The sequence below is a fragment of the Eumetopias jubatus genome, unplaced genomic scaffold (genome assembly GCF_037043125.1).
Source record: "Eumetopias jubatus isolate StellerSeaLion01/CBP00866 unplaced genomic scaffold, mEumJub1_p1.0 scaffold_15, whole genome shotgun sequence".
In the NCBI taxonomy this organism is placed as follows: Eukaryota; Metazoa; Chordata; class Mammalia; order Carnivora; family Otariidae; genus Eumetopias; species Eumetopias jubatus.
In genome coordinates this window covers 87590863-87616463 of record NW_028274821.1, presented here as the reverse complement: position 1 = coordinate 87616463, position 25601 = coordinate 87590863, and the positions used below count along the sequence as shown (strand labels likewise).

General features: G+C 57.0%; 2 protein-coding genes across 6 annotated transcripts; one reads left to right on the top strand and one right to left on the bottom strand.

Moving 5' to 3' along the window:
* The first annotated feature begins 2711 nt into the window (after positions 1–2711).
* Positions 2712–20965, top strand: CIZ1 (CDKN1A interacting zinc finger protein 1). Of its 5 annotated transcripts, none has more exons than XM_028107659.2 (18): positions 2712–2839; positions 3333–3447; positions 3681–3796; positions 5383–5454; positions 7254–7483; positions 8636–8729; positions 8921–9029; positions 9552–10132; positions 10338–10456; positions 11063–11260; positions 12167–12291; positions 14192–14279; positions 14585–14698; positions 14892–15044; positions 16522–16591; positions 16756–16877; positions 17212–17367; positions 19818–20965. In XM_028107659.2, the coding sequence occupies exons 2-18, from the start codon at positions 3338–3340 to the stop codon at positions 19929–19931; spliced, it is 2571 nt and encodes an 856-aa protein (XP_027963460.1). In that variant the 5' UTR covers positions 2712–2839; positions 3333–3337; the 3' UTR covers positions 19932–20965. The 5 variants fall into 5 exon arrangements, with proteins under 5 accessions (XP_027963460.1, XP_027963461.1, XP_027963459.1 ...); XM_028107660.2 differs by having other exon boundaries at positions 3226–3447; positions 8651–8729; XM_028107658.2 differs by having other exon boundaries at positions 3226–3447.
* Positions 17467–21974, bottom strand: BBLN (bublin coiled coil protein). Its single transcript, XM_028107663.2, has 2 exons — positions 21731–21974; positions 17467–19008 (listed from the first exon to the last, which is right to left on the bottom strand). Exons 1-2 carry the CDS (start codon positions 21807–21809, stop codon positions 18836–18838), a joined length of 252 nt encoding a protein of 83 aa, XP_027963464.1. The 5' UTR covers positions 21810–21974; the 3' UTR covers positions 17467–18835.
* Positions 21975–25601: the final 3627 nt, after the last annotated feature.

Here is a 25601-nt window from a genome sequence, read left to right as displayed (position 1 = left end):
GATTCCTGGAGCAGAATAGGTCTGGAACTGGATCTGTATGAGCATAAGAGTTTATTGGGTGATAACGGTGCAGCTCAAATTAGAGGCAAGTAAGAGACCTCCAGGTGATGCTACAGCCTCAGACTTCATTTCAGATGCAAAGAGACAGGGCCTCCCTTCTCCCTCTGAGCATAGTCCATTGGGGGGCTTTGCCAGCAAGGGATTGGTTAAAAGCAATTAACATGCGTCTTGCCCTGAACAGTGTCCCCAGAGAGTTACCAGCCATTATCTTGTCTGGTCTTCAAGGAGTCAGCACAAAGTTATATACATTCTAAAAAATGTTCCATTCCCTCCCCATGATAAAGTCATCCAAACCAATTACAGCAAATTAGAAAAAAGGAAAGTGAAAACCCCCCACGAGCCCACTACACACATATATTTATTTTTTCCAAAACCAGCATCATAAATGTGTGTGCAATTTTGTAGCCTCATATCATATCGTGGGTGTTTACATAACCTTTGAAAGCGTAATTTCTGAGGGCTGTGTGCTATTCCTTAAGAGGCAGACACCATGATTTACTTAGCTGTTCTCCTAAGGTTGATTACTTTCCAGGTAGCTATTATAAATAATGTTTCCATGAATGACCTGCTGGCTTTAAAAATTCTCCTTTCTGATTATTTTCTTGGGCACGTTTCCTACAAGAGGGGTTACCAGGTCAAAGGGCAGAACACGTTCGAGAACTTTTTTTTTTTTTTTTAAGATTTTATTTATTTGAGGGGCGCCTGGGTGGCTCAGATGGTTAAGCGTCTGCCTTCGGCTCAGGTCATGATCCCAGGGTCCTGGGATGGAGCCCCGCATAGGGCTCCCTGCTCAGCGGGAAGCCTGCTTCTCCCCCTCCCTGTTTCTCCCCCTGCTCATATTCTCTCTCTCTCTCTCTCTCTGCGTCTCCAGTGAATAAACCTTAAAAAAAAAAGATTTTATTTATTTGAGAGAGAGCACCAGATAGGGGAGGGTCAGAGGGAGAAGCCGACTCCCTGCGGAGCAGGGAGATGCGGGACTTGATCCTGGGACTCCAGGATCATGACCTGAGCTGAAGGCAGTCGCTTAACCAACTGAGCCACCCAGGCGCCCCCACGCTCAATCTTGATAAGAGAATTTGCAGGTTGCTTTTTAGAAAAATGAATCAACACAGAATCACCAGCATGAGCCTTATTTTTAGTTTTCTTGTTTGTTTGTTTTTACTTTAGCAATTTGCTAAACTCACTCTGCCAAGGGCTAGCGCTAAGCATTACGTAATATTATCCTCACACACACCCTGGGAGGGAACACCCATTTTATAGACGAAGAACCTGCTCGGAGAGGACTCTCCCGGGGGCTGGACTCGCCTAGCCAGAAGGTTGTGGAGCCCGGATTCAACTTCTCCAACTTCTGCTAGCACCCAGACCAGGATGTCAGCGTGCTTGGACCTGGTTGGAAGGAAGCCTAAGCGATCTTGACTCGGCCCCTTCTCTCCCTCCCCATTGGCTCCGTCTTGGTTCTCACCAAGTGAGTTTTCTAATCCGGGCGCATGTGATGCTGTCACACCCTTCCTTAGCGCTCCCCGCCCTTCAGGATAAATTATGCCCAAGGCCAGGCCTTCAAAGCTCCCACGGTCCAGGCTGCCCTTCCACCCAAGGGCGCGACGTCCTACTGACTCCGGCCCCTGCCTCGTGCTGTGGCCACGCTGAGCCACTTTCGCGCCTCTAAATCCAGGCGGAATTAGGCACCGGTGCGGCCGCCCGGGGCTGCAGTGGAGCGGGTCCAGAGCTTTAGGGCAGCGCTTGTCACACGACTGCAGGGATTGGTTGACTCCCTCGGGCCTCCGCGGCCGAGCGCGCTGGGCCGGCCTCCAATCTGCACGCCTCTAGCGCCACCGTGCGCCGTGCCCCGCGCACAATCGGCGCTTCTTGCAAAAGAAGCCGATTGCCCCGGGTTGTTGTTACCTTTAGGGACCAATTTTGGTAACAGAAAAAGGAAAAGGGATCGCTATTTGAGTGACCACAGGTTGTTTGGCTCAGTGACTCCATGTGGGGACCAAGGAGAGGGGCGCCGGGATGAGGGACCGAGTCGTCATTAAAGTGTCCTCGGGGCAGGACAATTTCAGGCTCAGGATGAGCGCCGTTTTTCATAATTGAACTCAGCCCTCCTCACCCCGTCCCGAGTCAAATCGAAGAAACACCTTGAGACGGACCTTCTGTTCGCTGTGCCTGTCACCCTCTTGCCGGGTCTCGGTCCCCGAATGTGCCGCGGCCGGCTGCACGGCCCCTCCCACCCCAGCCCCGCGCTGGGATGTCCCCCTGGATCGCGGGACAGTGGCGGCCCGGGGATGTCGGTTGGGGAAGGTCCTTCTCGAAATCGCCCGCGATGTCCCCGCCAGACGACAGACCCCTCCGGGAGACAGACAGACCTCGGGCTCGGAGCCGCCGGTTCCCGGGCAGGAGGACGCGGGGCGGAAGGCCTGCGCCGCCTCGGGCCCCCTCGCAGCCCCCAGCCGCGCCGGCCGCAGCCGAGGCGCCGGGTAAGCGGGCTCCGTCCCCGCAGCGAGACCTGAGCGCGGGACAGGACCTCGCGGCGCGGCTAGCGGCACTGGGTCCTCCGGTCCTCCAGAGGGCGCTGCGGCGGCCAGGCCCGCAGACCAGCCTTTCAAGCGGCCAGGCCCCGGCGGAGCCGCGAGTTCCAGCGGCCCAGTCGGCTCTGCCAGTGGGGGCGGGGCGATTGGGCGGGGGTTTGGGGAAGCGAAGTGCGCGGGCCGAGAGCGCCTGGTGGACGCACGCAAGGCTTAGGGGCCACTTGGATGGAGGCTGCGGGCGTCGCGGGCAGGTGGGGTGGCCGGATTTGATGTGTAATGCTGGCTGGATCTGCAGAGGAAGGGCTTAGCGGAGTGGGGGAGGGAAGCCTTCCTCCCACTTTGTTCAGAGGCCAAAGCGAAAGGTTGGGGGTGCTGTTATTGACAAAAGGGGGCATGAGGGAGGGGTGGGGGTGTGGAGAGGGGCTGGCATCGGGGCGTGACGACGCGAGAAAGGCTGGGGGCGGGGAAGCTGCATTTGCGTCGGACGCCCCTGGAAGAACCGAGCCATGGGAGTGGGGGAGATGGCGGGCGGGGTTGGGCGTTTGAGGGAGGGACTGTTGGCAGGATTTGCGGGAAAGTGGCGGGAGGGGGGGTTTATTGAAAGCATGGGGGTGCGAATGCGGCATGCTCTTGGCAGGACTGCAGTGTGGCCGTGACCTCAGCGGGCAGGTGTTTGAGGGCCACGGGCAGGAGTGGATAGGCGCGGACACAGGGGTCCTGCCTTACTCCGTGTCCTTCCTTCAGCCACCATGTTCAACCAGCAGCAGCAGCAGCAGCTCCAGCAGCTCCAGCAGCAGCAACTCCTGCAGCTGCTGCAGCAGTCCCCGCCGCAAGCCCCACTGCCCATGGCCGTCAGCCGGTGAGTTCCCCTCTGGAGGGGTGGGCGGCTTCAGCCCTGCCGCTCAGACCCGTCGTGGAGACCCCATCCCAGCCCTTTCTCCCAGGGACATCCCTGTTTCAGTCCTGGAAGCCATTAGTTCCCACCTTACGAGGTTCTTCTGTCTGCGGTAGAGAGGGGCAGAGAGTGGAGGTGAGGGAAGAGGGAGGCTCTGACTCTCCCAGAGTCCTCTGACACCCCCTCCCAACACACAGGGGGCTTCCCCAGCAGCAGCCACAGCAGCAGCTTCTGAATCTCCAAGGTGCCAACTCCGCCTCCCTCCTCAACGGCTCTGTGCTACAGAGAGCTTTGCTTTTGCAGCAGTTGCAAGGTAGGACTGGCCCCTTCTCACTGCAACTCAGGGGTGGTGCCCTGGCATCCCCATTTGCACTCAATCTCACCAAATCCACACGCTAACTCTGAGAGGGAGCTACTCTCGGCGCCCTAGTTTGCAGATGCGGACTCTGGGGCTCCAGGAGGTGGAAGTCCCAAAGTTGCTCAGCTGGACGCAGCTCTGTCTGATCGCAGAGGTGTGCCCTTGGCCATGGTGCTGGCTCTGTGGGCAGTACTCAGCACAGCTCACTCCCGTTCAGATTAGATGAAATGATGGAGGAAAAGATCTCTTTGGATCACTCTCTTCCACATCCCATTTGACAGATGAGGAAGCTGAGGTCCAGAGCTCGGGGAAGTCATTTGCCCTGGGTCATGCAGCTAGATGAAGCCTGAGCCTTCTGACCCCCTGGATCTCTGTGTGGGTGCTTCTAGCCATATGTAGTAAGCCTGTGTCCTCGTCTCAGTGTCCTCATGTGGAGAGCAGTCTCTCAGCTCTTCCTCCTAAGATGCAGCTCTGGGATATCAAGCCCTTTCGGTATTAATTTAGGAGCCCAGTGACCTAGGGCCAGCTCATGTTCAGACCCAGCCCCTCCTGCACGGTAGCTGTGGCTTGCTGTGTGGTCCTTCTGGGCGGTGCACTGTGCTGAGACCTTTACAAACACAGTTCCTCGACTCTGCTGACAACTCTGGGGGTGGGGGGTGAGATACACTCGTGCTCCCATTTTACGAATGAAAAAACTGAGGCCTAGAGAAGAATCATGTGCCTAGGGTCACACAGGGAGTAGGTGTGGATTAGAGGGAGAGTTAGAGCCCAGGTCTTGCTACACAACTCTGTTCTTAGATACTAGGCTGTCCTGCCATCCAGCTGGTTATGCTGCCAGGTCAGAAGATGTGATGGCTGTCACTCTCAGCCCTGCCACATACGCATGGAATGTCCTGGAGTTGATTTACAAATGATCGATGGCAGTCGATCGATGGCAGGTGGAGAGAGAAAAGCACACACAATGTATACATATGTATTTCCCCCTTTTTCTTTCCTATTTTAAAGATCACACTCATCAAAGAAAAGTGAAAAAAATTATTTTTAGAGGATAAGGAAACCCAAATTGTCATAGACTCACTCACCTTCTGAAGGAAAACAAAAACAAAAACAAAAAACACCTGTCACGGTTTTGGTGTATTTCCTCCCATTTTTTCCTAGGCCCAAACTTGGGAATTTGTATATGATTGTGGTTGGTTATTGACATGGAACTGAAAGGCTGTCTTTTACTTCTTTTTCACGGAATAGAATAGCATGATCATTTACCAGATGATTTGACAGTGTCTGTGAAGATTATTTTTTTAAAAGCTGTTTGTATTCCACTGGAGGGCAAGCCCTCATGTACCTAAACTCAGCTGCTTCCTTTTTCTCCCCACTCCGCTTTGTTTTTTCTTTTTTCTTTTTTCTCTGTTTTAAATAACATGGGCATGAATATCATGTTTGAGACGATTTTCTTAGAACATATTCCGAAAAGTAGAAAAGCTGCGTCGGGGGATGGATGTTTTATGGCTCTTGATAAGTATTGCCAACTTGCTTTCCCAAAGGACTGGACCAGTTTGCAATGCCACCAGCCACGTATGACAGTACCGGTCTCACCATGCCCACGGCAACACTGGGTATTATATGCTTTTTATATATATATATATATATACACATGATTTACTAACTTGGTTGGCAAAAAGCTACATCATTAATGTTTTAGTTTACATTTATTGGAGTGCTAGTTCAGTCAAACGTTTTTTATTTGTCTGTTAAACATTCATATTTCTTTTTGTGACTTGTCCATGTCCTTTGTCCATTTTTCTTTTAGAGCTTTGAGATCTCTTGATCTTACTATTTTTAATAGCCGGTTGGCATTCTCTCTGCACATATGTGTACATGTATTTGTTTTGTTTTAAGTTAATGTTACTTGAACACTTACTGGATCCCAGGCACACTTGTATATCTCATTGAGTCCTCATAAAACAGTGAGTCAAGTGCTATAATTATCCCATTGTACAGATGAGGGAACTGGGGCTAAGAAGGGGGAATTGATTTGCTCAGGGTCGCAGAGCTTGGGCTATAGGGCTGGAACTAGATATGAGAACACATTTGACCCATGTCCTCAATCCCTATGGTTCCCGTCCCAGTGTTGGAGCAAGGATTTGGATTGTCTCTTATGGTTCAAACACTTCCTGAGCACTAGGCCTCTGAATTAGATGAGGCACCTGCCCTTATAGGAGTTCCCAGGGTGGTTGGGTTGTGGACAGTGGGAAGCAGACAGGAAATTGTGTAGTTGGTCCTAGAACAGGGAAGCTAGTGCCTCTGGGGACACAGAGTGGTTCTGAGAAGGCCTCTCAGAAGATAAACACCTAAAGGGAGATCTGAAGGATGACCAGGAAGTAGTGGGGGCAGAATAGCCCAGGCAGAAGGAACAGCATCTGCAAAGGCCCAGAGGCGGGAAGAAACCAGGCTTGTTAAGGGATGCACAGAAGCATGGCTGGAGTCTAGTGGGTGCATGTGTGGGGAGAATGGCAAGAAAGGAGGTCTGGGAGGAGGGCAGGGCCGGACCCCCGCGAGGTGAGGGACGAGCTCCTTCCCAAGCAGCAGGGAGCTATGGAAGGATTTAGGCAGGTGGAGAGGAGTGAAGGCAGAATAAGCAGAGACCCTGGGCAAGCTACACCTCCACTTTGTGTCTATTTTGTCATTGGTAGAGATCACAGTACCTACCCTGATGGTGGCTGAGCCGAGTGACGGAGGCCGTGCACGCAAAGTGCTTAGCAACTGCCTGGTTCCCAGTAGACCTTTGATGGGGTGGGGGGGATAGGGCAGTGTCTTTTTTTTTTTTTTTTAAGATTTTATTTATTCATCTGAGACACAGATACAGAGAGAGAGAGAGAGAGAGAGGGAGAGCATGAGCAGGGAGAGAGGCAGAGGGAGAGGGAGAAGCAGGTTCCTCGCTGAGCCAGGAGCCCGATGTGGGGCTCGATCCCAGGACCCTGGGATCATGACCTGAGCCAAAGGCAGACGCTTAACCATCTGAGCCACCCAGGCGCCCCAGGGCAGTGTCTTAATATTCCAGGGACCAGTCAGTCAACTTGCTGGCTCTTCCTATGGGTACTGTGCTGGGTCTTTCACACACCTTAAGGTGTGCCCCAAAGCGTGCCAGAGGGTGAGTGGGGTTGCACAAGCTGCTGATCAGGGTGTCCCTCTCCTCCTCAGCAGAAAACCAGCCCTAAAGCCCCCTCACTACGAATGCCCAAGGTGGGAGTGGGCCTTTGGCTCTCATCTCTCTCCTCTGGCTGCTGTGTGGGAAGCTTCCCTGTCAAAGTCATCTGTGTTGTTTCCGTGATGCTCTGGGGGGCTGAACACCTGACTCTGGCCTCTACCATCCAACCACATTGTAACCTCTCTTCTCCCTTCTTCCTGCCCGCAGGGAACCTCCGTGGCTACAACCTGGCAGCCCCGAACCTGACGGCCCCCAGCCTCACACCCCCCCAGCTGGCCACCCCAAATCTACAGCAGTTCTTCCCCCAGGCCACTCGGCAGTCCTTGCTGGGTCCCCCTCCTGTCGGGGTCCCCATGAATCCCTCCCAGATCAACCTTTCAGGGCGGACTCCGCAGAAACAGGCCCGCACCCCCTCCTCCACCCCACCCCAGCGCAAGGTGAGTGGTGGCTAGGGGGGCCGTGGGTGGGGAGGGGAGTCGGAAGGTCATACCTGGCTATCAGCCCAGCTCCACCCACGTGGCTCACGCCGGGCCTTCGGGCAGGTCACGTCCCTTTTTGTCCTCAGTTTCCCCATCTGTAAAAAGAGGGGGGTAAGTGGGCCTTGTCTAGGGTTTCCCAAATTTCAGATATTCATGAATGTCCGATGCAACTTTTTCCACATCCCAACGCTACCAGTAATCTTACTGACCGAATGTTTCTCTTTGCAAACACATGGAGATACAGATGACACCGAGCATTGTCATAGTTTGAGGTGTCCTGCAGGCAGGCTCTTGGGGCTAACTGGAATGCCCAGGACCAGCTGGAGCCGTGCATTTATTTAGCAAACATCTCTGAGTCTTGTAGGGGCCTCTGTGGTGCAGATGGTACATCTGCCTGACCCTCCTGGAGGTCTTAGGCTGGGGAGGAGGGTGGTAGCAGTAGTGAGACATTCATGCAAATAATGTTCCCACCAATTAATTAAGACTGTGGAAAATGCCACAGAAAGGAAGCCCAAGCTCCTCTGGGAACCCATATTAAGGGTCTACTCTGGGGTCAGGAGGGCTTCCTGGAAGAAGTGCCTGTGAGGCTCTGGGTGAAGGCCTGGGGCAGGACAAGGCCTAGGACTTTGGGGAACCAGAGAGAAGGCCAGTGTGGGCATAGAGAGGGGGAGGGGGGGAAGCTGGCTGGAGATGGCATGGGGGCAGAGGTCAGATGGGGTGGTGGTTTTGGGCTTGGGTAAGGAAGGAGTACTCTAGAGTCAGAGGAATACAGCAGGATTTCTGACTGAAAGAGGCAAAAGACATGGTCAGGTTTGCATTTTAGAAGGATCCTGCTGGCTGCTTCGTGGAGAAGGTGCTTGGGGAGTCAGGAGGGCCCCTCTGTATCCCCCAAATCTGGGTTAACAGCCAGGCAGCTAGATGGACCCTCCTAGACACGATTCCTGGGGTGCTTAGGATCATCTGTGGGAAGCTCTGGGCCAGGCCTCACCAGAGGTCCCCGGATCCCTGGGCGCCTTCATCCCCTAGGGGCCCGTCACAGCTGCTCTTGGGCCAGGGTGTACTTACACGGGTGGGCGGCAGATGTCAGAACCAGTTTCTGAAAGGAAGCAGGATTCTTCTTCTCAGACGATACCTGTGGAAGACAAGTCAGACCCCCCAGAGGGGTCTGAGGAAGCTGTCGAGTCCCGAACAAACACACCAGAAGGTAAGAGAGGGAGGCTGCTGGCCCTTTGGAAGGGGCCATGGGTTGGGGCAGGTGGGTGCAGGGTCAGTGATGGAGGCAGACCTGGGGGGCAGGGCTCTTGGTGCAGGGGGAGCCCAGACCCTGTCTCTCGGAGCTAGCTTGTGCTCTATACGGCATCGGCTTGGCAGTCACTCATCTGTCCTCTGTTCCAGACCAAGATTCCCCACCCTGCCCGGATGACATCACTACGGAGAAACGCACTCTAGCCCCTTTGCCTGAGTCTTGTGAGGCATCTGAGCCACCAGCTAAGAGGTCAAAGAGGTAACGGATGCTGAAAACCCGCTGGGGCCCAGGGGCCCTGTACCCTCATTCTTGCGAAGGCTGGGGGTGGGTGTAGGTGGGGGGGTCAGGACCCTTCAGGGAGCTGGAAGAAGGAAAGGGCCTTGGCGTCTGGCTTGCAGGAAGGTCGAACCCAAATCTGCATCTTACTTGGGAGGGCGCCCAGTTAGAGAGTCTCCAGTGTCTTCCCTGGGACTGAGCCACCCAGAGGCAGCCTGGGTGGCCAGGTTGGAGAGGTGAACATGTGCATCTGGGACCTCAGAGTGGGCAGAGGGTGGGCGGCTTTAGAGGGCCTTGGATACATATTAGCAGATTGTGGGAGGTGGGGCTCAGTGATCCTCCCAATTTATTTAGGCGCGGCTGGGGTCCGCAGAGCGGCAGGCCCTTCCGCAAATGCCCAGCTTGTACGTGCTAGAACTAGGACTGAACGTGGATCTTGGTCTTTTTGAGGAGCCCCTGGGGTCAACTGGGAGACACAGGAAGCTATCTCTTGATCCTCCCTAGCTCAGAGTTGCCCACAGAGAGGGGGCCCCCCGGGCAGCTGCAGGCGAAGGTCCAGCCTCGGGCCCGCACCACAGCCCCGAAGCAGACACAGACACCCGAGCTGCTGCCTGAGCCGCCGGAAGCCCGAGTGCTGCCACCGTTGCAGCCCCGGGTTCTGCAGATCCAGGCCCCGGTGCAGGCGCAGGCGCAGGCGCAGCCACTGACGCCCCCCGCGGACGCCCCGGTGCAGCGCAGGCTGCAGAAGCAGGCGCAGACACAGACCTCCCCGGACCACGTGGGGCCGCAGCCGCTGCGGAAGGAGGCGGAGCTGCAGAGACAGGTGCCGCCGAAGGCACGTCCGCAGCCCCCGCCGCCGCCACAGCCGCAGAAGCAGGCACAGACGCAGACGTGTCCTCAGGCCCAGTCCCCGGAGCAGCCCCCGAGGCAACCTCCAGGGCCGTCGCCAGGCCAGCCGCCTGACCAGACTGAGGGACAGCCTCAGCCCCCGCCACGGGTGTCGGTGCCGGCCCTAGAGCCAGCGTCGGTTCCGGATCATTGCCTGGTGCTCGAGACGCCGCCTGATAAGGGAGATAGTGGAGCCGGTAAGTGAGCACTGGTTCCCAGTTGCTCCATGATGGGACAGCTCTGCCCGGGCCCTTGGCTCCTTCCCTGGCGCCCTGTGGTCCTGACCAGGGCTCGGGGTTGTCCCCACCAGAGGCTTCAGGGTCCTGGCTGTGGATAGAGAAGGGGCTGTCAGGCCCAGGTCCCTTGGGGCCCGGTGGGAGATGGACCCATCTATTGTTTCAGGCCTGGAGGAGGCCTCTCCAGAGCCAGGTGGCGCCCAGGTCAGCGTGGAGAGCCAGGAGGACTTGACCAGTGGCCTGGATGTGGGAGAATGTGAAAAACGAGCAAGAGAGATGCTAGGGGTGGGTCAACGTGCTACTGGGGCTGCTCGGGTACCGCGGGCCCAGCGCGGGAGGGCCTGCGCGCCCCCACTCCTCCGGGCCCCTCACGTTTCCCCACCACCCCTGGCCTGTGGGCGGAGCAGACTGGGCTTGACTGTTTCACGTGCCTTTGCTCTGAAGAACTGGAGGTACTTTTGGCGACAAGTCCCTTCCAGCCTGCCCATCCCCAAACTAGAGCCCTTGGTCCCCTCACAGGGGGAGCTTTGCTCTAGCGGGGAGAGCACAGAGCGAAAGCCTCTGCATGCGGTTCGGGTTCCTGCTCCGCCTCATAGGGGGACTGCAGCCAAAACCGCTCTGTCTTTGTGCCTCCGTTTCTCCATCTCTCACAGGAGGGTGGGGCGGGGTGGACTTCACAGTTGGGTGGGCTTAGGTTTGAGTCCCGGCTGTCGTCCGCCCCAGCTCTGTGAGCCTGGGCAGTCACCTACCAGCTCAGCACCTCCGTTTCCCCATCTGTGAAGGGGGCTGTCAGGAGGGTCCGGGGAGATGCCACTCACGGGCGTTTGGCCCAGGGGCGGGCCCACCACAGGTGCCCCGCGGGTGGTAGCTCTGCCCCTGCTCCCGGTGCAGGTGTGGGGTGCCGGGGGCTCCCTGAAGGTCACCATCCTGCAGAGCAGTGACAGCCGGGCCTTCAGCACCGTCCCCGTCACCCCCATGCCCCGCGCTGGCGACTCTGCGTCTGCCGCCCTGGCCGCCGCCAGCACACCCTCTAAGCAGACCCTCCAGTTCTTCTGCTACCTTTGTAAGGCCAACTGTAGCAGCCAGCAGGTACTGTGGGCCGGGGACGGGGGGTTCTGCTGGGCAGAGTGGGGGTGTCTGTAGGGCGTGCCCGAGTGGCCCCGTGGGCCCCGTGAGCGCCGTCCACGCCGTCCACGGCAGCTGTGCATCTGCTCTGGAAACATTTCCTGACCAGCCAAGAAGTTAGTATCCGCGAGTGCAGCAGGCCAGGTCTGAATCAGCCCTGACTAGCTGCATAGACGTCAGAAGGTGAACTCCCCTCCTTATGCTTCTGTTTGCTCGTGCTTCAGATGAAGAAGCATTTAGAACCCACCTTGCTGGGCGCCTGGGTGGCTCAGTTGGTTAAGTGACTGCCTTCGGCTCAGGTCGTGATCCTGGAGTCCCGGGATCGAGTCCCGCATCGGGCTCCCCGCTCAGCGGGGCGTCTGCTTCTCCCTCTGACCCTCTTCCCTCTCATGCTCTCTCTTTCTCATTCTCTCTCTCTCAAATAAAATCTTCAAAAAAACAAAAAAACAAGAACCCACCTTGCTGGGAGGCTCCGAGGATTCAGTGACTTGACATTGAAATCACGAACCCCCGGCCCAGCCCAGAGCGAGCGTGGTGCCTTAACAAGAGCATTCTGCTCGTATTGTTATGACCATTTGCCGTTGCAGCCTGTGTCATCCTGAGCAGAGCAGTGGGGTCTGGAGGTCAGTCGGACTGCTCCTTGTCTGCGAGGGGCTCACACGGTGTCCAGGAGAAACAGCAGGAGCTCTGGCTGCTGTGTGCTCACTCGGGGCCTCAGGTCGCCATCCTCCTCTGGCCCCCACAGGGCTGTTGTGAGACAGATGGCCTCGGCGGCGGCGACACAGTGGCCATGAAGCTGAGGCCACAGGCTGCCTGCCCGGGCCCCACCCTCGCTCGTCGCTCCAGGGCTCACTCTTCATCCCACTGCAGGAGTTCCAGAACCACATGTCAGGGGCCCAGCACCAGCAGCGGCTCGGGGAGATCCAGCACATGAGCCAGGCCTGCCTCCTGTCCCTGCTGCCCGTGCCCCGGGATGTGCTAGAGAGAGAGGACGAGTGAGTGGGGGGTCTCGGAGGCTCCGTGCTGGGGGGTAGACGGTCTTGCAGGCCAGGCAAGGCCGAGAGGGGCCCTGAGTCCACCACCTGCAAGGTCTGCCTTTGGGTTACATATTGGTCGCCGCCGGAGGCCTCGTCACACTGTTAACTGTGGACCTGTGGGCCTCAGTTTTCCTCATCTGTGAGATGGCCTGGTAAAGGGTGCAGTGCAAGAGTTCATGAACTAGATAGTCTCTTAAGGTGCCATCTAGGCACTTCCCACATGGGAAGGAAGCGGGTGGTGGCACAGACGCCTGCTTCCCTGGCATATGTGCTGACCCCACCCGGGGATCAGTCATCTTGTGGCTTGAAGTTACAGCTACCCTGCCTGTCCCCCTTTCATTGTCATGGGCGCGTCATTGATCCAAAATGTGAGCCCTCCTGGAGTCCAGGACTAGCTCTTGGGCTGAGGAGGCCTGGTGGACACTGGAAGACCTTTCACCATCCTGTGGGCAGTCACAGAGGCCTACAGGGAGGAGAGAAGCAGGTCAGCACTGCCTCGGGCCAGGCTGGGGGACCTGGGCTCTGTCTCACAGGACAGCTGCTCCTCCGCTCCAGGTCTCCTGATTGTTCTGGAGCATCGAGAAACCCAGCTTTGTATGGGAAATCTCCCAATTTCAGAATGTTAGCAGCTAGTTCAGAATCAAAATGAAAGAAGCCTAGGGAGCCCGAATCCAACCCCATCGCACGCCCAGTGGTTGGGGACTCTGCCAGGAGCGCTCACAGAGGGTCACAGCTTGGAGCTTGCTGCTTGCATGCCCTGAGTGACGGAGTGCTCTCTCCAGAGGCAGTGGCGCCTCTGTTAGGTGGTTCTCGCTTTGAGAAGAACTTCCTGATGTGGTCATGTAGCATGTTCTCAAGCCTTAAACCTCCCCTGCTCGAGGACCCAGGGATTATACTTAGGTGAAGTAATCATAAATACAGAGGAAAGGTGACACCCAAAGATGTTCCTTGCAGAGGACTGTCATGGTGAAAAAGTTTAATTGGAAACTGTTGAAAATCTCCACTCCTGTGGGATGAGTTAGCTCAGGCTCATCCACTTGGTGGAGTAGCTCATAAAGGACAATACCAGGGAGTTCCTGAGACCGTGGGAACAGGTATGATGCAGCGTCGGGTTAGAACACGGTTCACATCTGCATTTGCAGAATGAGCTTGGTTATATAAAAACCTATCTTGTGGACACAAGAAAACTAGAAAGGTTTAGCGCGTCCTACGAGCAGGCTTTAGGTGCAGGAGATTCACTGAACTGTCTTCCCTTGAAGCCTCACCAGGGCCCCTGAGGCCACACAGGTCATGGCAGTCCTTCCCATAGGCTGCCCGTCCTTCCTTCATCCAACGCAGTCAGAAACTAGGGGCCGATCCCGTGCCTGGCCCTGGGACTCTGGGAGTCCTGGCCTCCCAGAGCTCACCACAGTTCAGCGGGGGCACAGAAGGGATCAGGTCCTCCCTGTCCGTTGTAGAAAATGCTGTGGCGATGGCCCTTTGGGGTGCCAGGGGCGAGTCTGGCTTACGGGTAGGGGGCAGGTCCAGGAGTAGGGGGCGGGGCAAGAACAGCTCCAGGAACTACAGGGCATCTAAACTGAAGGATAAAGAGTTTTCGGGGCCAGATATGCTCAGGTGTGTCACTGCCCTGCTGGCCTCCTGGGATCCCAGATGCTTCTAAATCTCCCCACCCCCCACCAAGCTTCCTTGGTTATTATTCTTGTCTAAGTATTTTTCCAGATGCATCTCAGAACTGTTGTTAAGTTTCTAAAAACACATCATGTTGGAGTTGCATTACATTTATGGGGCGCCTTGGGAGAGCGGCTGTCTTTCCAACGAGAGCAGTGTCACACTCCTTGTTCTAATTGTCACCATTCAGAGAGCCCCCGCCGAGGCGCTGGTGTAACACCTGCCAGGTCTACTACATGGGTGACCTGATCCAACACCGCAGGACGCAGGACCACAAGGTATGAGCTGCAGGGGCGCCCACACGTGCTGTCTCCCTGCCATGGGGCTTGTGGGGGTCCTCCTGGCAGCTCTTCTCTCTCCCCCTGCCCTGTGTCTGTCCTCCATTGCCACCTGCCATCCCGTCTCGAAGCCCACGACGCAGGGAGGGGCTGTGTGTGCCCATGTTCTGGGAAAGGGGTGGAGCACAACCAGCTGATGACAGATGTGGAGGCCTGCAAGTGGGAGAGGAGGTGTTACTGGGCACAGCCTGGCTGCCCCTGGGGACACCGCCCGCCACCCGCTTGGCCTGCCCTCCTTTCATCAGATCGCCAAGCAATCCCTGCGACCTTTCTGCACTGTTTGCAACCGCTATTTCAAGACGCCCCGCAAGTTTGTGGAGCACGTGAAGTCCCAGGGGCACAAGGACAAAGCCAAGGAGGTAACCCCCAGCTCCCTCGGAGGACATGGGCCCAGAGAGGCACAGAGCCTTGGCCGAGACCACACAGTGGGCTGAGGTTTATCCCGGCCTAAACTCGGCAGGTCTGGAGGGATTGGGACTCTCGGGGGTGGGGGTGGGCTGGCACCTCGTGTGCCCAGAGCTGACCTGAGCCCTGGCCCATTCCCCTGGGCAGCTGAAGTTGCTCGAGAAGGAGCTAGCCGGTCAAGATGAGGACCACTTCATCACAGTGGACGCTGTGGGCTGCTTTGAGGGTGATGAGGAGGAGGAGGAGGAAGAGGAAGATGAAGAAGAAGAGATCGAGGTGGAGGAGGAATTCTGCAAGCAGGTGCTTAGGGGCGGAGGGGGCGTGGGAGGCAGGCTGGAGGCTGGACTCCCAGCCCAGGCGGGACCTCACCCCGCCTCCCAGGGGCCAGGGGCCGCCGTGCTGACATTTGTAGGCAGTAAGGCCTGCCATGATTTAGTGTGAACAGGACTCTGTTCCCTATGACTCGGTGTAAATACACATCATGAGGACGGCAGGGTGGCCAAGCTGCAGGACCTCGAAGCCTGGCTGAAATCTTGACCTGTGTTTAGGGAGGGAAAGGGTGTCTTAGGCCAATAAGGGCACGGAGAGAACTATGCGGGGTACACAGAATTCTGTCAGCATGAGATGAGGTTGATGACGATAGTAGCCGTCAGCACTTTCTGAGCGTTTATTATATGCCAGGCACGTACCCACTGCTTTCCTGGCTGAATCTCACCAACTTGGACGCCAGGAAGCGAGACTCCAGAGCCCGTACTCCGAACGCCCCAGCTCCCTCCCACGAGCGAGGAGCTGGAGGAGCTGGAGGAACTTGGGTTCTCTTCGTGTTAAGAAATGAAAAGCAGCTGCTCTGAGCCAGGCCCTGGAGCTGGCCGTGGGGATATGTGGAGGGCACGGCCCCTGCCCGCCCAGAGCTTGCCCGTTGCCAGTCCAGAGTAGTGAGGGGTAGCCTGAGGGGCACATGGAGGGGTGCGGCCACTTCGTTACATGCAATCAGCTCTGGCCTGACCTCAGGCAAGCCCCTCGGCTTCTCGGAGCCCCAATTCTTCTGCTTAGAAGTAACGGTCCCAGCTCAGGCTGTGAGGGTGGGCCAAAGCCCAGGGTGGCAAAGGGGAGTGGTTGTCGCCCTTGGAAGGCACATTTGCCTGGTAAGTGAGGAGGGCACTGCTAAATGTGGTGGGGCTGCCGTGGCTGGAGTTGGATGGCCTCGTCTGGAAGGGGCTCGCATCCAGCCGGTGAGACGAGGAGTCCCTGATCACCTGAAACCCAGCTCCCCTGGGACTGAGGTCACTGCAATATCAAGAATTCAGGGAGCTGGCACGGGGGGCTCGTGGTTAAGAGTGTAACCAGGGTTAGGGCTCACCAGGGTTAACTACTCTGCTCCTCTATAAACCCTGGGCAAGTGAGTTAATGTGCGTGGACCTCAGTTTCCTCTTATGTAAGATGGGTGAACCTAGGAAGGTTGTTAGGGGATTCAGAGAGGACACTCGTGATGTGTTGCACACACGTGGCATGGATTATGGTCACTGTGGAAGCAGGAGGGCTTCCTGGAGGAGAGGACTGATTGAGCTGAACTCAAAAAGTATAGATTGGGAAGGACAATCTGGCAGGATCAGCTTGTGCAAAGGCTCAGAAAATGCCACCCACAACCTCCCGGATATATTCCTCCTGGGAATCAAGGGGGCGGTGTTGAAGAATGTGGGTGGAAACCAGGCCCCACCAGCGTTTGGGAGGAGCTCAGGGGAAGCTTGAACCAAGGCCCACACTTGCATATTTCTAGGTGAGGTCCAGAGATATATCCATAGAGGAGTGGAAAGGCTCGGAGACCTATAGCCCCAATACCGCATACGGTAAGACCCTAGCCCTGACCCCACTGCAGGAGAGGCCAGGCAGCCTCTCCCCTTGTCCTCTTCTCTCCTCTCACCTGGAGGGTGGGCAAGCAAATGGGCTCCTAGAGAGGGAGGGCCACCGGGTTGGCATGGGGGATAAGTGCATAGACGCTGCCGCCCCACAGGTGTGGACTTCCTGGTGCCCGTAATGGGCTACATTTGCCGCATCTGCCACAAGTTCTACCACAGCAACTCGGGGGCACAGCTCTCCCACTGCAAGTCCTTGGCCCACTTCGAGAACCTGCAGGTGAGCTGGGCCTGCTGCTCCACCGGCCCACCCACCCTAGCTGCCGGGCATGGCCAGCAGCCACCTTCCTCCTGTGTTTGGCCTCAGCCCAGGGAGGGAACCTGAGCAGGGGTGGGGCCCGGCTCTTTGTGCTGTTGTTCTGGGGGGGAGCTGAGGGCCAGGGCTGTTAGCTCCAGAGCTCTGGCCTGGGGAGGCTGAGTGCATCATACAGGGTCACACACACACAGTCACAGCATGTCCGATGCAGTCTCAGCCAGGCTGGGGAGGCAGCTGCTGGGAGGGAGCATATGAGGTGGGCAGGAGGCCCTGCCTTACCTGTACCTTCTGTGTCTAGAAATACAAGAAGGCCAAGAACCCCAGCCCTACCAGCAGGCCCGTGAGCCGCCGGTGTGCAATCAACGCCCGGAACGCCTTGACTGCTCTGTTCACTTCTGGCGGCCGCACACCCACCCAGCCCAGCACCCAGGACACAGCTAAAACCCCCAGCAAGGTGACAGCCCAACCCCCTCCACCCCCACTACCACGGCGCTCAACCCGCCTCAAAACCTGATAGAGGGAGCGCCTCAGGACCACCCCGTCTGGGTCTCAGTCTGCTATGCGTTTTAGAAGTCTTGTGTGGAAATTCTGACATGGTTGGTGTTTTTACTGAAAATCTAATAAAAGAAGGTAGTTTGGCCGTACAGTGCCCACCAGCCCTTCTGTCTGGGTGGATAGGGGAAGGGGATACCCCAGCCTGCTGTCAGCCAACACCCACCCTCTTTAGGCATATGGTGTGGCGGCCGGAGCCAGAAGGCCACAGGCGGGCTCCCTAAGCAGGGCCTCTGGGGTCACAAGGCATTTTATCCCTCACAGCCTGTTTCCCTCTTTAATGGGGTTGTCAGGGCTAGGAAAGCACCTTCACCTTCAACTCAGATCTCATTTAATCCTCACAGGGACCCTAGGGGGCAGGTCTTATTGTGGTCCCCAAATTGTAGGTGAAGAAACTGAGGCCTAGCGAGGTCAAGTGACTTGCTAGAGGTCATGCATCTGATGAGTGGCCAGGATTTGCCTCAGGCCTGGGCTCTGGACCCCTGTGCTGGCCTCTCTCCAGCTGGACTCTGGAAACTGAAGTGTAGGCAAAGGGGACCTCCCTGTCCTCTGGTTCTGAGTTTGTGGTTCAATAGCAGGGGCCCACCCTTCTTGTCAGGTGACCCTAAGATGGATCATCAGCGAATGGGGCCCAGGAGGAGTTGGTTCTTTAGTTCTGCTATTTCCTCATTTGAAAAAACCCTTAGAGGTAGACCAACCCTGTGACTGGCTAGCTGGGAAGACTGAGGCCTGGAGCAAGGTTACACAGCATGAACAGGAGTTGGCTGTCGTAGAGAAAGACTCTAGGACCGAGAGAAGCTGAGTGTATCCACAGGGTCACACAGCACGTCCCGTGCTCTCAACTGGGCTGGGGAATCTGCTGCTGTCCAGGAGGGCACCAGGTAGGGAGGAAGCCCTGCCTCACCGGCTGCCTGTGTATCCAGAAATACAAGGCCAAGAACCCCTACCCTACCAGCAGGCCTGTGAGTCACCAGCGCATGATCAGTGCCTGGAATGCCTCCACTGCCCTGTTTACCTGTGAGGGCCAGTGGAGTCCTCACCCAGGATACAGAGGAGAGGCACAGTGCTGTTGGAGACCCGTTTAATATGGACGCTCAAGGCCTGGGCAGAGTGGGGAGTGCCCCGGAACTGGGCAAGCAGGCTAAGTGGGTGGGTCGTGGGCCCACACCTGACCCCAGGAGGGGATGTTGGGTGGTGGGGGCTGGCCCAGGCATGCCAAGGGGAGTACCGGAAGGGTGACTGAGGCAGGCAGACCCACCAGGGGACCTGTAGGCCAGCCCTTGAGAAGGTATCTAAGCCAGGTGGTGAGTGCCCAGGCCAGAGCCTAGCCCAGGGAGGCAGGGTTTGGGCTGGTTGGGGGCTCCCAGAACCTAGGGACTGGCATCACTAGGGGCCTCCCCAAGCTGCTGCTGGAACTCAAGGCGTGTCTGCCGGTTGGACTCAAGCAGCTCCTGGAGGCGGGCATGGAGGTAGTCGTTCTTCTCCTCTAGGTGGTCTAGACAGGAGTTGATCTGGTCCAACATGGAGTTGATGGCAGCATATTCTGGGAGGAAGGGAAAAGAGAGCCAAGGTTCCAGGTCTCCTCAGGGTTCGGACACCTTCCCCCACACAGCCCCCCAGCCTGCAGGACAAAAGGGCTTTGGGCAAGTCCCTACTCCTTGCTGACCCTTTGTGTCACCATCTGGAAAATGGGTGGATACCAAAAGTGAAAGGCTTTGGAGAAATAATACCTTAGTAGTGCACCATCCTTTTTTCTAGGGTTAAGGTCGTCAGGGGGAGGTCAGCCAGACCGTGTCCTGCCCAGTGCCAAGGCTCCTTTCCGCTTCCTTTATCAGCTGCCCGGAGGCCAGAGCCCCCCTTCCCGAGTCAGGCAATCAAGGCCTCTGGCCCCAGGCAGGCCCTACTCTCCAGCCCTTCTGAGGCTCCCCCTGCCGGAAGGGAAAAGCACAGCCCAGACTCCCGAGGCCCTGCCCCCTCTCTAGCCCCGCCTCACCCGCCTCTACCCACCTCGGGCCCCCTGAACATGCTGCTGCCTTTGCCTGCAATGCGTCCCCCTCTGTCTTCCCTCCTCCTCTCCTGGATGAATCCCTGTCATCCTTCAACGCCCAGCATGGATGTTGCTACAGGGAGCTTTCCCAATCCTTGCCTTCCACACACCTCCACGGTCCTTACCACACCAGACTACAGAGCTCATGAGACAGGGAATGTTCTTGTGTTCACTGCGGTCTCCCTGGTGCCCTCACTGTCACACAGTAAGCACTAGCTGAATGGATGGATGGATGGATGGATGACTGAATGAAGCGTCCGACTTTCTGGCCTTTCTGCCTTTACTCACTTGTCTCTGCCACTCAGAATGCCTCAACCACAAGAGTTATTCAAGGACCAGCTCAAAACGCCTCCTCTTCTAAGAAGCCTTCCTTGGTCTCCACCAGAAACCATCACTCCCTCCTCCATGGCCACTCCTGACCTGCCTCTCAGCAGCACAGTATCCCTTAGGATCCAAGGTCTGGGCCTGTGCCCACTGCGGACCCAGTTCTGAGCCAGCCCATGACTCAGATAATCTCACTCAGCTGCCAGCCTGGGACAAAAGGGGAAGCGGCTGACAGTGTTTGGAAAAGGCCAGGGCTGGAGGAGTGTGTCTGGGATCTGGGTGCAAGTGTGTCTGCATTCTGGGGGACGAGCACCATCGGCCAGAGCTGGCACAGCTCACAGAGGACAGAGTCCTGGAAAGTCCCTGCTGGATCTTAGAGTCCAACCCCCTTGTGGTACCGATGGGAAAACAAGCCCAAGAAGGAAGGGACCTACCCAGGATCCTCCAGCTGGTTGGTGGCACAGCCAAGATTCAGAGGGAGCAGGGGCACTTGGGTGTCAGTCCCAGCTCCGCTCCACCCCAGCACGTGACTGCGTCTTTTGGTAAGGGAATAAGGACCGGGTTGTTGTGAGGATTCCAATATATTAAAAACTCAGACAAGGTCTGGCCACAGCAAGTACTTAGTAGACGGTCATTATTATCAACACTGCACATTCTGTGTCACAAGACACAGGCCCGAAGCAGGATGGGGGAGGCAGGTGGTATCTCCACACCACTGGGGGCCAGGCTTGATCTGTGTCAAGGGCACTTCCCAGTGCTAAGCCTCTGCCTTCTGCCTGGGACAGCCACCTCCCCACTGCACTAAGTCCTGTGAATCTGCCAACATCCACTCAGTGTGACACCTGAGTGGCTTTTCCTGATTGCTCTCCCTGCTACTGCAGGCTTCCTTATACACATCTGGCTACTGTTCACTTGCAGTGCCCAGGGCAAACTGGCCAGCCTACCACTTACCACCCTGTGGGAGGTCCTCTACCTCTTTATTAAATGCAGACCCGGGGTGATCGAAGTGTTCTGAAACTACTGTGAGGGATGCACAACTCTGAATATCCTAAAACCCACTGACATGTACAATTTAAATGGATACATTGTATGGTATGTGAATTATAGCTCAATAAAGCTGTTACCCAAACAAAACAAAAAGCAGACTCCATACTTACCTCACATTTACTAAGTCCTGCCCTCCAACTTGAGAAATCAATCTTTATTACACTAAAGGGAAAAATAACCACTCACCGAACACCTGCATGCTTTGAACCTATTAAATATTTTCCATTTGTTTTTTCTTCATTTAACCCTGACACATCTCAATGCAGGAGACACTAATCATTATTCTTATTTTAGATACGGAAACTAAGGCTCCCCAAGGTGAGGGGAGCTGATGGTTCTCTCTCCACCCCCAACTCCCCGCAGTGTTGTGCAGGCAACAGGCTGCTCTGTAAGGAGGTCACATTCGCCAAGGCTCCGGGTCACACCAGCAAAGGTGGCAGGAGATGCTGACTCAGCAGGGCGGGTTCGCCCACCCAGACAGCCCCTCCTGCTAAGCCGAGACGACCCCCCCGCCCCACCCCCTCAGGAGCCCCCGTCTCCACAGGGGCTGCAGGAAGTGGCTGCAGCAAATGCCAAAAGGGCGAGTGATCTCGAAGCGGCCTCAGTTTCCCCATCTGTAAAACGGGGCCGGTTGCCCGCAGCCCTCGGATGCTGCGGTTTCCAGGGGACCCACTCGCAGGTGCTCGCCCTGAAACCCCGGCCGGCGCCCGCAGCCGCAACGCACCCAGGGGCGAGAGGTGGGAGGGCTCTGCGGTCCCTTCCAAGCCCCCAGTCCGGCCCCGCTTCCCCTTCCCAGGAGGGCAGCCCTAAGAAAGCAAAGGGCGCTTCAGCAGCCCCTCTGGGTCACCTGCTTCCGCGAAGCCGTCGTCCTCGCCTTCCGCGCCCGTCTCCACCGGCACGCCCAGGTCCCCGTTGGGGCCCGACATTGCGGGCTCGGGCGCCGCAAGGGCCGCGCGACGGCAGAACCCAGCTACCCTCCCGCCCACAGCCTGCGCTGGGCGGAAGGTGGAGACGCCGGATGGAACTCGAAGCCGGAAGAGTGGGACGCCGCGGCAGAACGCGGCAGGGCGGCCGGGGCCTCGCCCCCAAGGCCGGAACCTCGCGGCGCGAGCTCCGCCCCCTCCCCGCCCCACCGCCAGAGCTCCGTCCCCGCCCGCCGTCAGACTCCGCCCCCACGGCCCGAGTCCCGCCCACTCCCTGCCTCACAGTCGCGCCCCGCCCCTAGCCCCGCCCCTCTCGGCCGCTGGGCGGGGTCATCCGCGGCTGGCAGTCCAGAAGCCCAGGTGGTGGAGGCCTGGGCGCTCAGCCGGGACTCGCGAGCCCCGCAGAGGGACGGGGGCTGCCTGGCGCCTCCACTCCGCCCGTCCTGCCGCTGGGGACCTGCGGGTCGGCGAGCCGGCGCCTCCGCGTGGGCGAAATCTGAAACGCGTTTTCTCTAAGGCTCCCTATGGCTTCGGAAGATTTAGGTTCACAGCCTCAGTGAGAGTCACGGTCTGTGTGGCACAGTGCTGCGTGTGGCTTCAGGATTAGGTTGGCCCAGCTGCCATCATCCCCCACCCCCTTTACCAGCTGAGAAAGGGAGGCTTGCCCAAAGTCACCCGCCAAGACACTGTCGCTCCTGAGCTGGACCCGGAAGTATCATCCTGGCCAGGAGTCCGGCTGAGTTAGGCTCACTCACTGGGAGTCCCGTAGCTGTAGCTGCCAGGGAGCCCCATGGCTGCAGCAGCCCCGTGCTGGTCTCACACGGGTGCTTCCTGTGGGCAGGACATCCTTGGGATCGGGGTCAGACCTGGTATGTCCCAAACAGGCCCGCGTTCCATCGGGTGTCCCCACCTTCCGCCATGGTCGCTGCATTCTACTGTGACACGGCCCTGGGGGGCCGAGCCAGCAATGGCGAACCTGGGTATGCCCCAAATGATGACAATGGGGAGGGATCGTCTGTGTCCCCAAAACTATCCCACCATCTCACCTGAGGAAGGTGGAGTCCGCAGCCTGCAATCGGAGCACTACTGACTTGCATATTGGCAGCCCCGCCTTCTCCTCCCTGAATCAGGTGGAATGGAGGTGAGGCCTGCATTGAACCAGTGAGCAGGGCTGAGAAAGAAAGAGGCCTGTGCATCCACCTTCGGCTGATGGGTTAGAGGTCCTCCATAGGAGCGCAGCATTTCACCAACCAAGAAAGCAAAGCCCCGTGAGCCCTGACTGGCATAGAAACACCCGTACCCAAGTGTGGCACACAGATCTGCGGAGACACGGCAGAAACACAGGTCACCTTTGTGGATGTGCTGACATAATCCAAATCCCTTTAAGCACGAGACACCCAAACAAAAACACAGACACATGTTTTTCTCTTAAATGTGAAATCACACATGAGATCAATAGGATCTGACTATGTCTAGACCAGAGGAGAAACGTGCAGACTCCAGGGCACAGGGGGAGGGGCAAACAAACCCTCAGAAAGTCACGTAGGTTCTCAGAAACAAGCCCAGGCATGCACAGATCCACATACCACAGGGACGCAGCAGGTGGATGCAAATGCTCGTGGGTGGAGCCTGCAGCTGCCCCCAGGCACGCTCCTCGTTGGTGAAATGCTGTGGTCCCAGAGAGGGCCTCTTCCTCTGCCCACCTCACTCCAGTGGTCCGGGCCCATAAACCAGACCACAGGACAAAACAGCCACCTACTCCATCCAGCCCTGACAGGGGGAAGGGAATATGCCTTAGTGCTTCCCTGCCTCTGGAGTCCTTGTGCCCCTCTCTCTCCCCATCTCATTAGCTCTGTCCTGATTCCTTCTCCGAACCCAGTGTAGTGGTCTGCCCCCAAAGATATCTGGATCCTCATCCTTGGAACCTAAGAACAGTACCTTATTTGGAAAAAGGGCCTGAGCAGATGTGATTACAGGAAGTATTTTGAGATGGGGAGATTACCTTGGATTATCCAGGTGGGCCCTAAATGTAATCATAAGTGTCCCTATAAAGAGGGCGGTCAAGGGGAATTTGACTGCAAACAAGAGAGGAAGCCATGTGAGGACCTCGGCAGAGAGAGAGAGATTTAGAGATGCCACACTGCTATCTTTGAAGAAGGAAGAAAAAAACCCCAAGGCAAAGATGGGGATTCTCCCCAAGAGCCTCTGGAGGAAGCACAGCCATGCTGACACTTTGATTTTAGCTGGTGAAAGTGATTTTATTTTACTTTTAAAGATTTTATTTATTTATTTGCCAGAGAAAGAGAGAGAGTGCACACAAGCAGGGGGAGAGGCAGACAGAGGGAGAAGCAGACTCCCCACTGAGCAGGGAGCCCTACGCGGGACTCGATCCCAGGCCCTGGGACCATGACCAGAGCAAAGGCAGACGCTCAACTGACTGAGCCACCCAGGTGCCGAAAAGTGATTTTAGCTAGTAAAAGTGATTTCAGAATTTTGCCCTTCAGAACTATAAAAGAATAAATGTGTATTGGCTTAAGATGCCAGTGTGTGATAATTTATTATAGTAGCAATAGGAAACTAATAAAACCCAGTGACCCTGGGAAGAAACACAAAGCCTGTTTGTGGCCTAAGAGTTTGCTCCTGAAGAGCCGGCAGGCCCAGGTGATGCCAGGGAGCTGCATGGCTTGGGCCAAAGCAAAGAAACTGTCTCTGTTGTCTGAGGTGGAGCCCAAGCACCAGGCATGCTGGGTGCAGCTTCCCACCCCCTCGGCCAGCTAGTGGTGCCCTTCTCAGTGTGGGTCTTTCTGGCCTTGGGCAGAGCCTCCATCCTTCTTAGCCCACGCTGCAGCAAGCTGGTCTCCTCCTGGAACCTGACCCAGACCACCTTTTTTTTTTTTTTTTTTTTTTGAGAGGGAGATTGAACACAGAGGGAAGGGGAGAAGCAGACTCCCCGCTGAGCAAAGACCCCAGATGCGGGGCTCTATGCAGGGCTCTGTGCAGGGCTCTATGCGGGGCTCATCCCGGGAATCTGGGATCATGATCTGAGTCGAAGGCAGCCCATTAACCAACTGAGCCACCCAGGCGCCCCCTGACCCAGACTCCTAAGGCTGCAGCCTATCTGGTGGCCCTGGGTCTCAGGCCTGTCCTGCCCCCTCAGGGCTGAGGCTAGGGACTACTCAGAGCTCCAGTATCTTCCCACTATCCCACTCTCTCCCAACCCCCCGCCACCAGCTGAGGGTAAGTGTGCAAGTCTCTGGGGTGGATAAGCCTGGGTTTCTTCAGAACCTCGCCCCCTCTGGCCTCTGACCTTGCAAGGGGAGAAGAGGCCAGGAAGGGAGTTCAAGTGTGCAATGTTGTGTGATGCAGTTCAAGGTGTGTGATGCAGACACAGAGGGGTGGACAGGGGCTGGTCAGGCCCCACACACAGGCCCAGCCAAGCAGTGGGTATAGGCCTGGAGCCCTCAAGTCTTCTGGAATCTGGATTCCTGGCAGTGTATTCTCCTCTTTGCCTCCCCTGGCCCTGCCCCCACGATGATCCAGAGGTCGTCACAGAGGAGAGATGTGGGTGAGGGACAGTACTTGGAATGGGGTCTATGTGGACACTGCCACCCACCAGTGGGCCCATAGGGGGCTGGCAGAGAGAAAGGGGACCACCTCCGGTGGCCCTCTGTGCCTGGCACAGCCTCAAGCTAGGCATGCTTCTGTTCCACCCACTGTGCACCCCTCTTGCCCTGGCTACAGTCTTCCAGGATCTACAGGGTCCTGGTGAAGTGTGGATGACAGTACCTCAGCCCC

Bases quoted from the DNA above. Each gene is read 5' to 3' on its own strand.
- CIZ1 (XM_028107659.2), top strand. From the start codon at position 3,338: ATGTTCAACCAGCAGCAGCAGCAGCAGCTCCAGCAGCTCCAGCAGCAG. The intron at 7,484-8,635 runs GTGAGTGGTGGC...GAAAGGAAGCAG, and splicing joins CCACCCCACCCCAGCGCAAG to GATTCTTCTTCTCAGACGAT. The intron at 8,730-8,920 runs GTAAGAGAGGGA...CCTCTGTTCCAG, and splicing joins CCGAACAAACACACCAGAAG to ACCAAGATTCCCCACCCTGC.
- BBLN (XM_028107663.2), bottom strand. From the start codon at position 21,809: ATGTCGGGCCCCAACGGGGACCTGGGCGTGCCGGTGGAGACGGGCGCG. The intron at 19,009-21,730 runs GTGACCCAGAGG...CCTTCCTCCCAG, and splicing joins CGACGGCTTCGCGGAAGCAG to AATATGCTGCCATCAACTCC.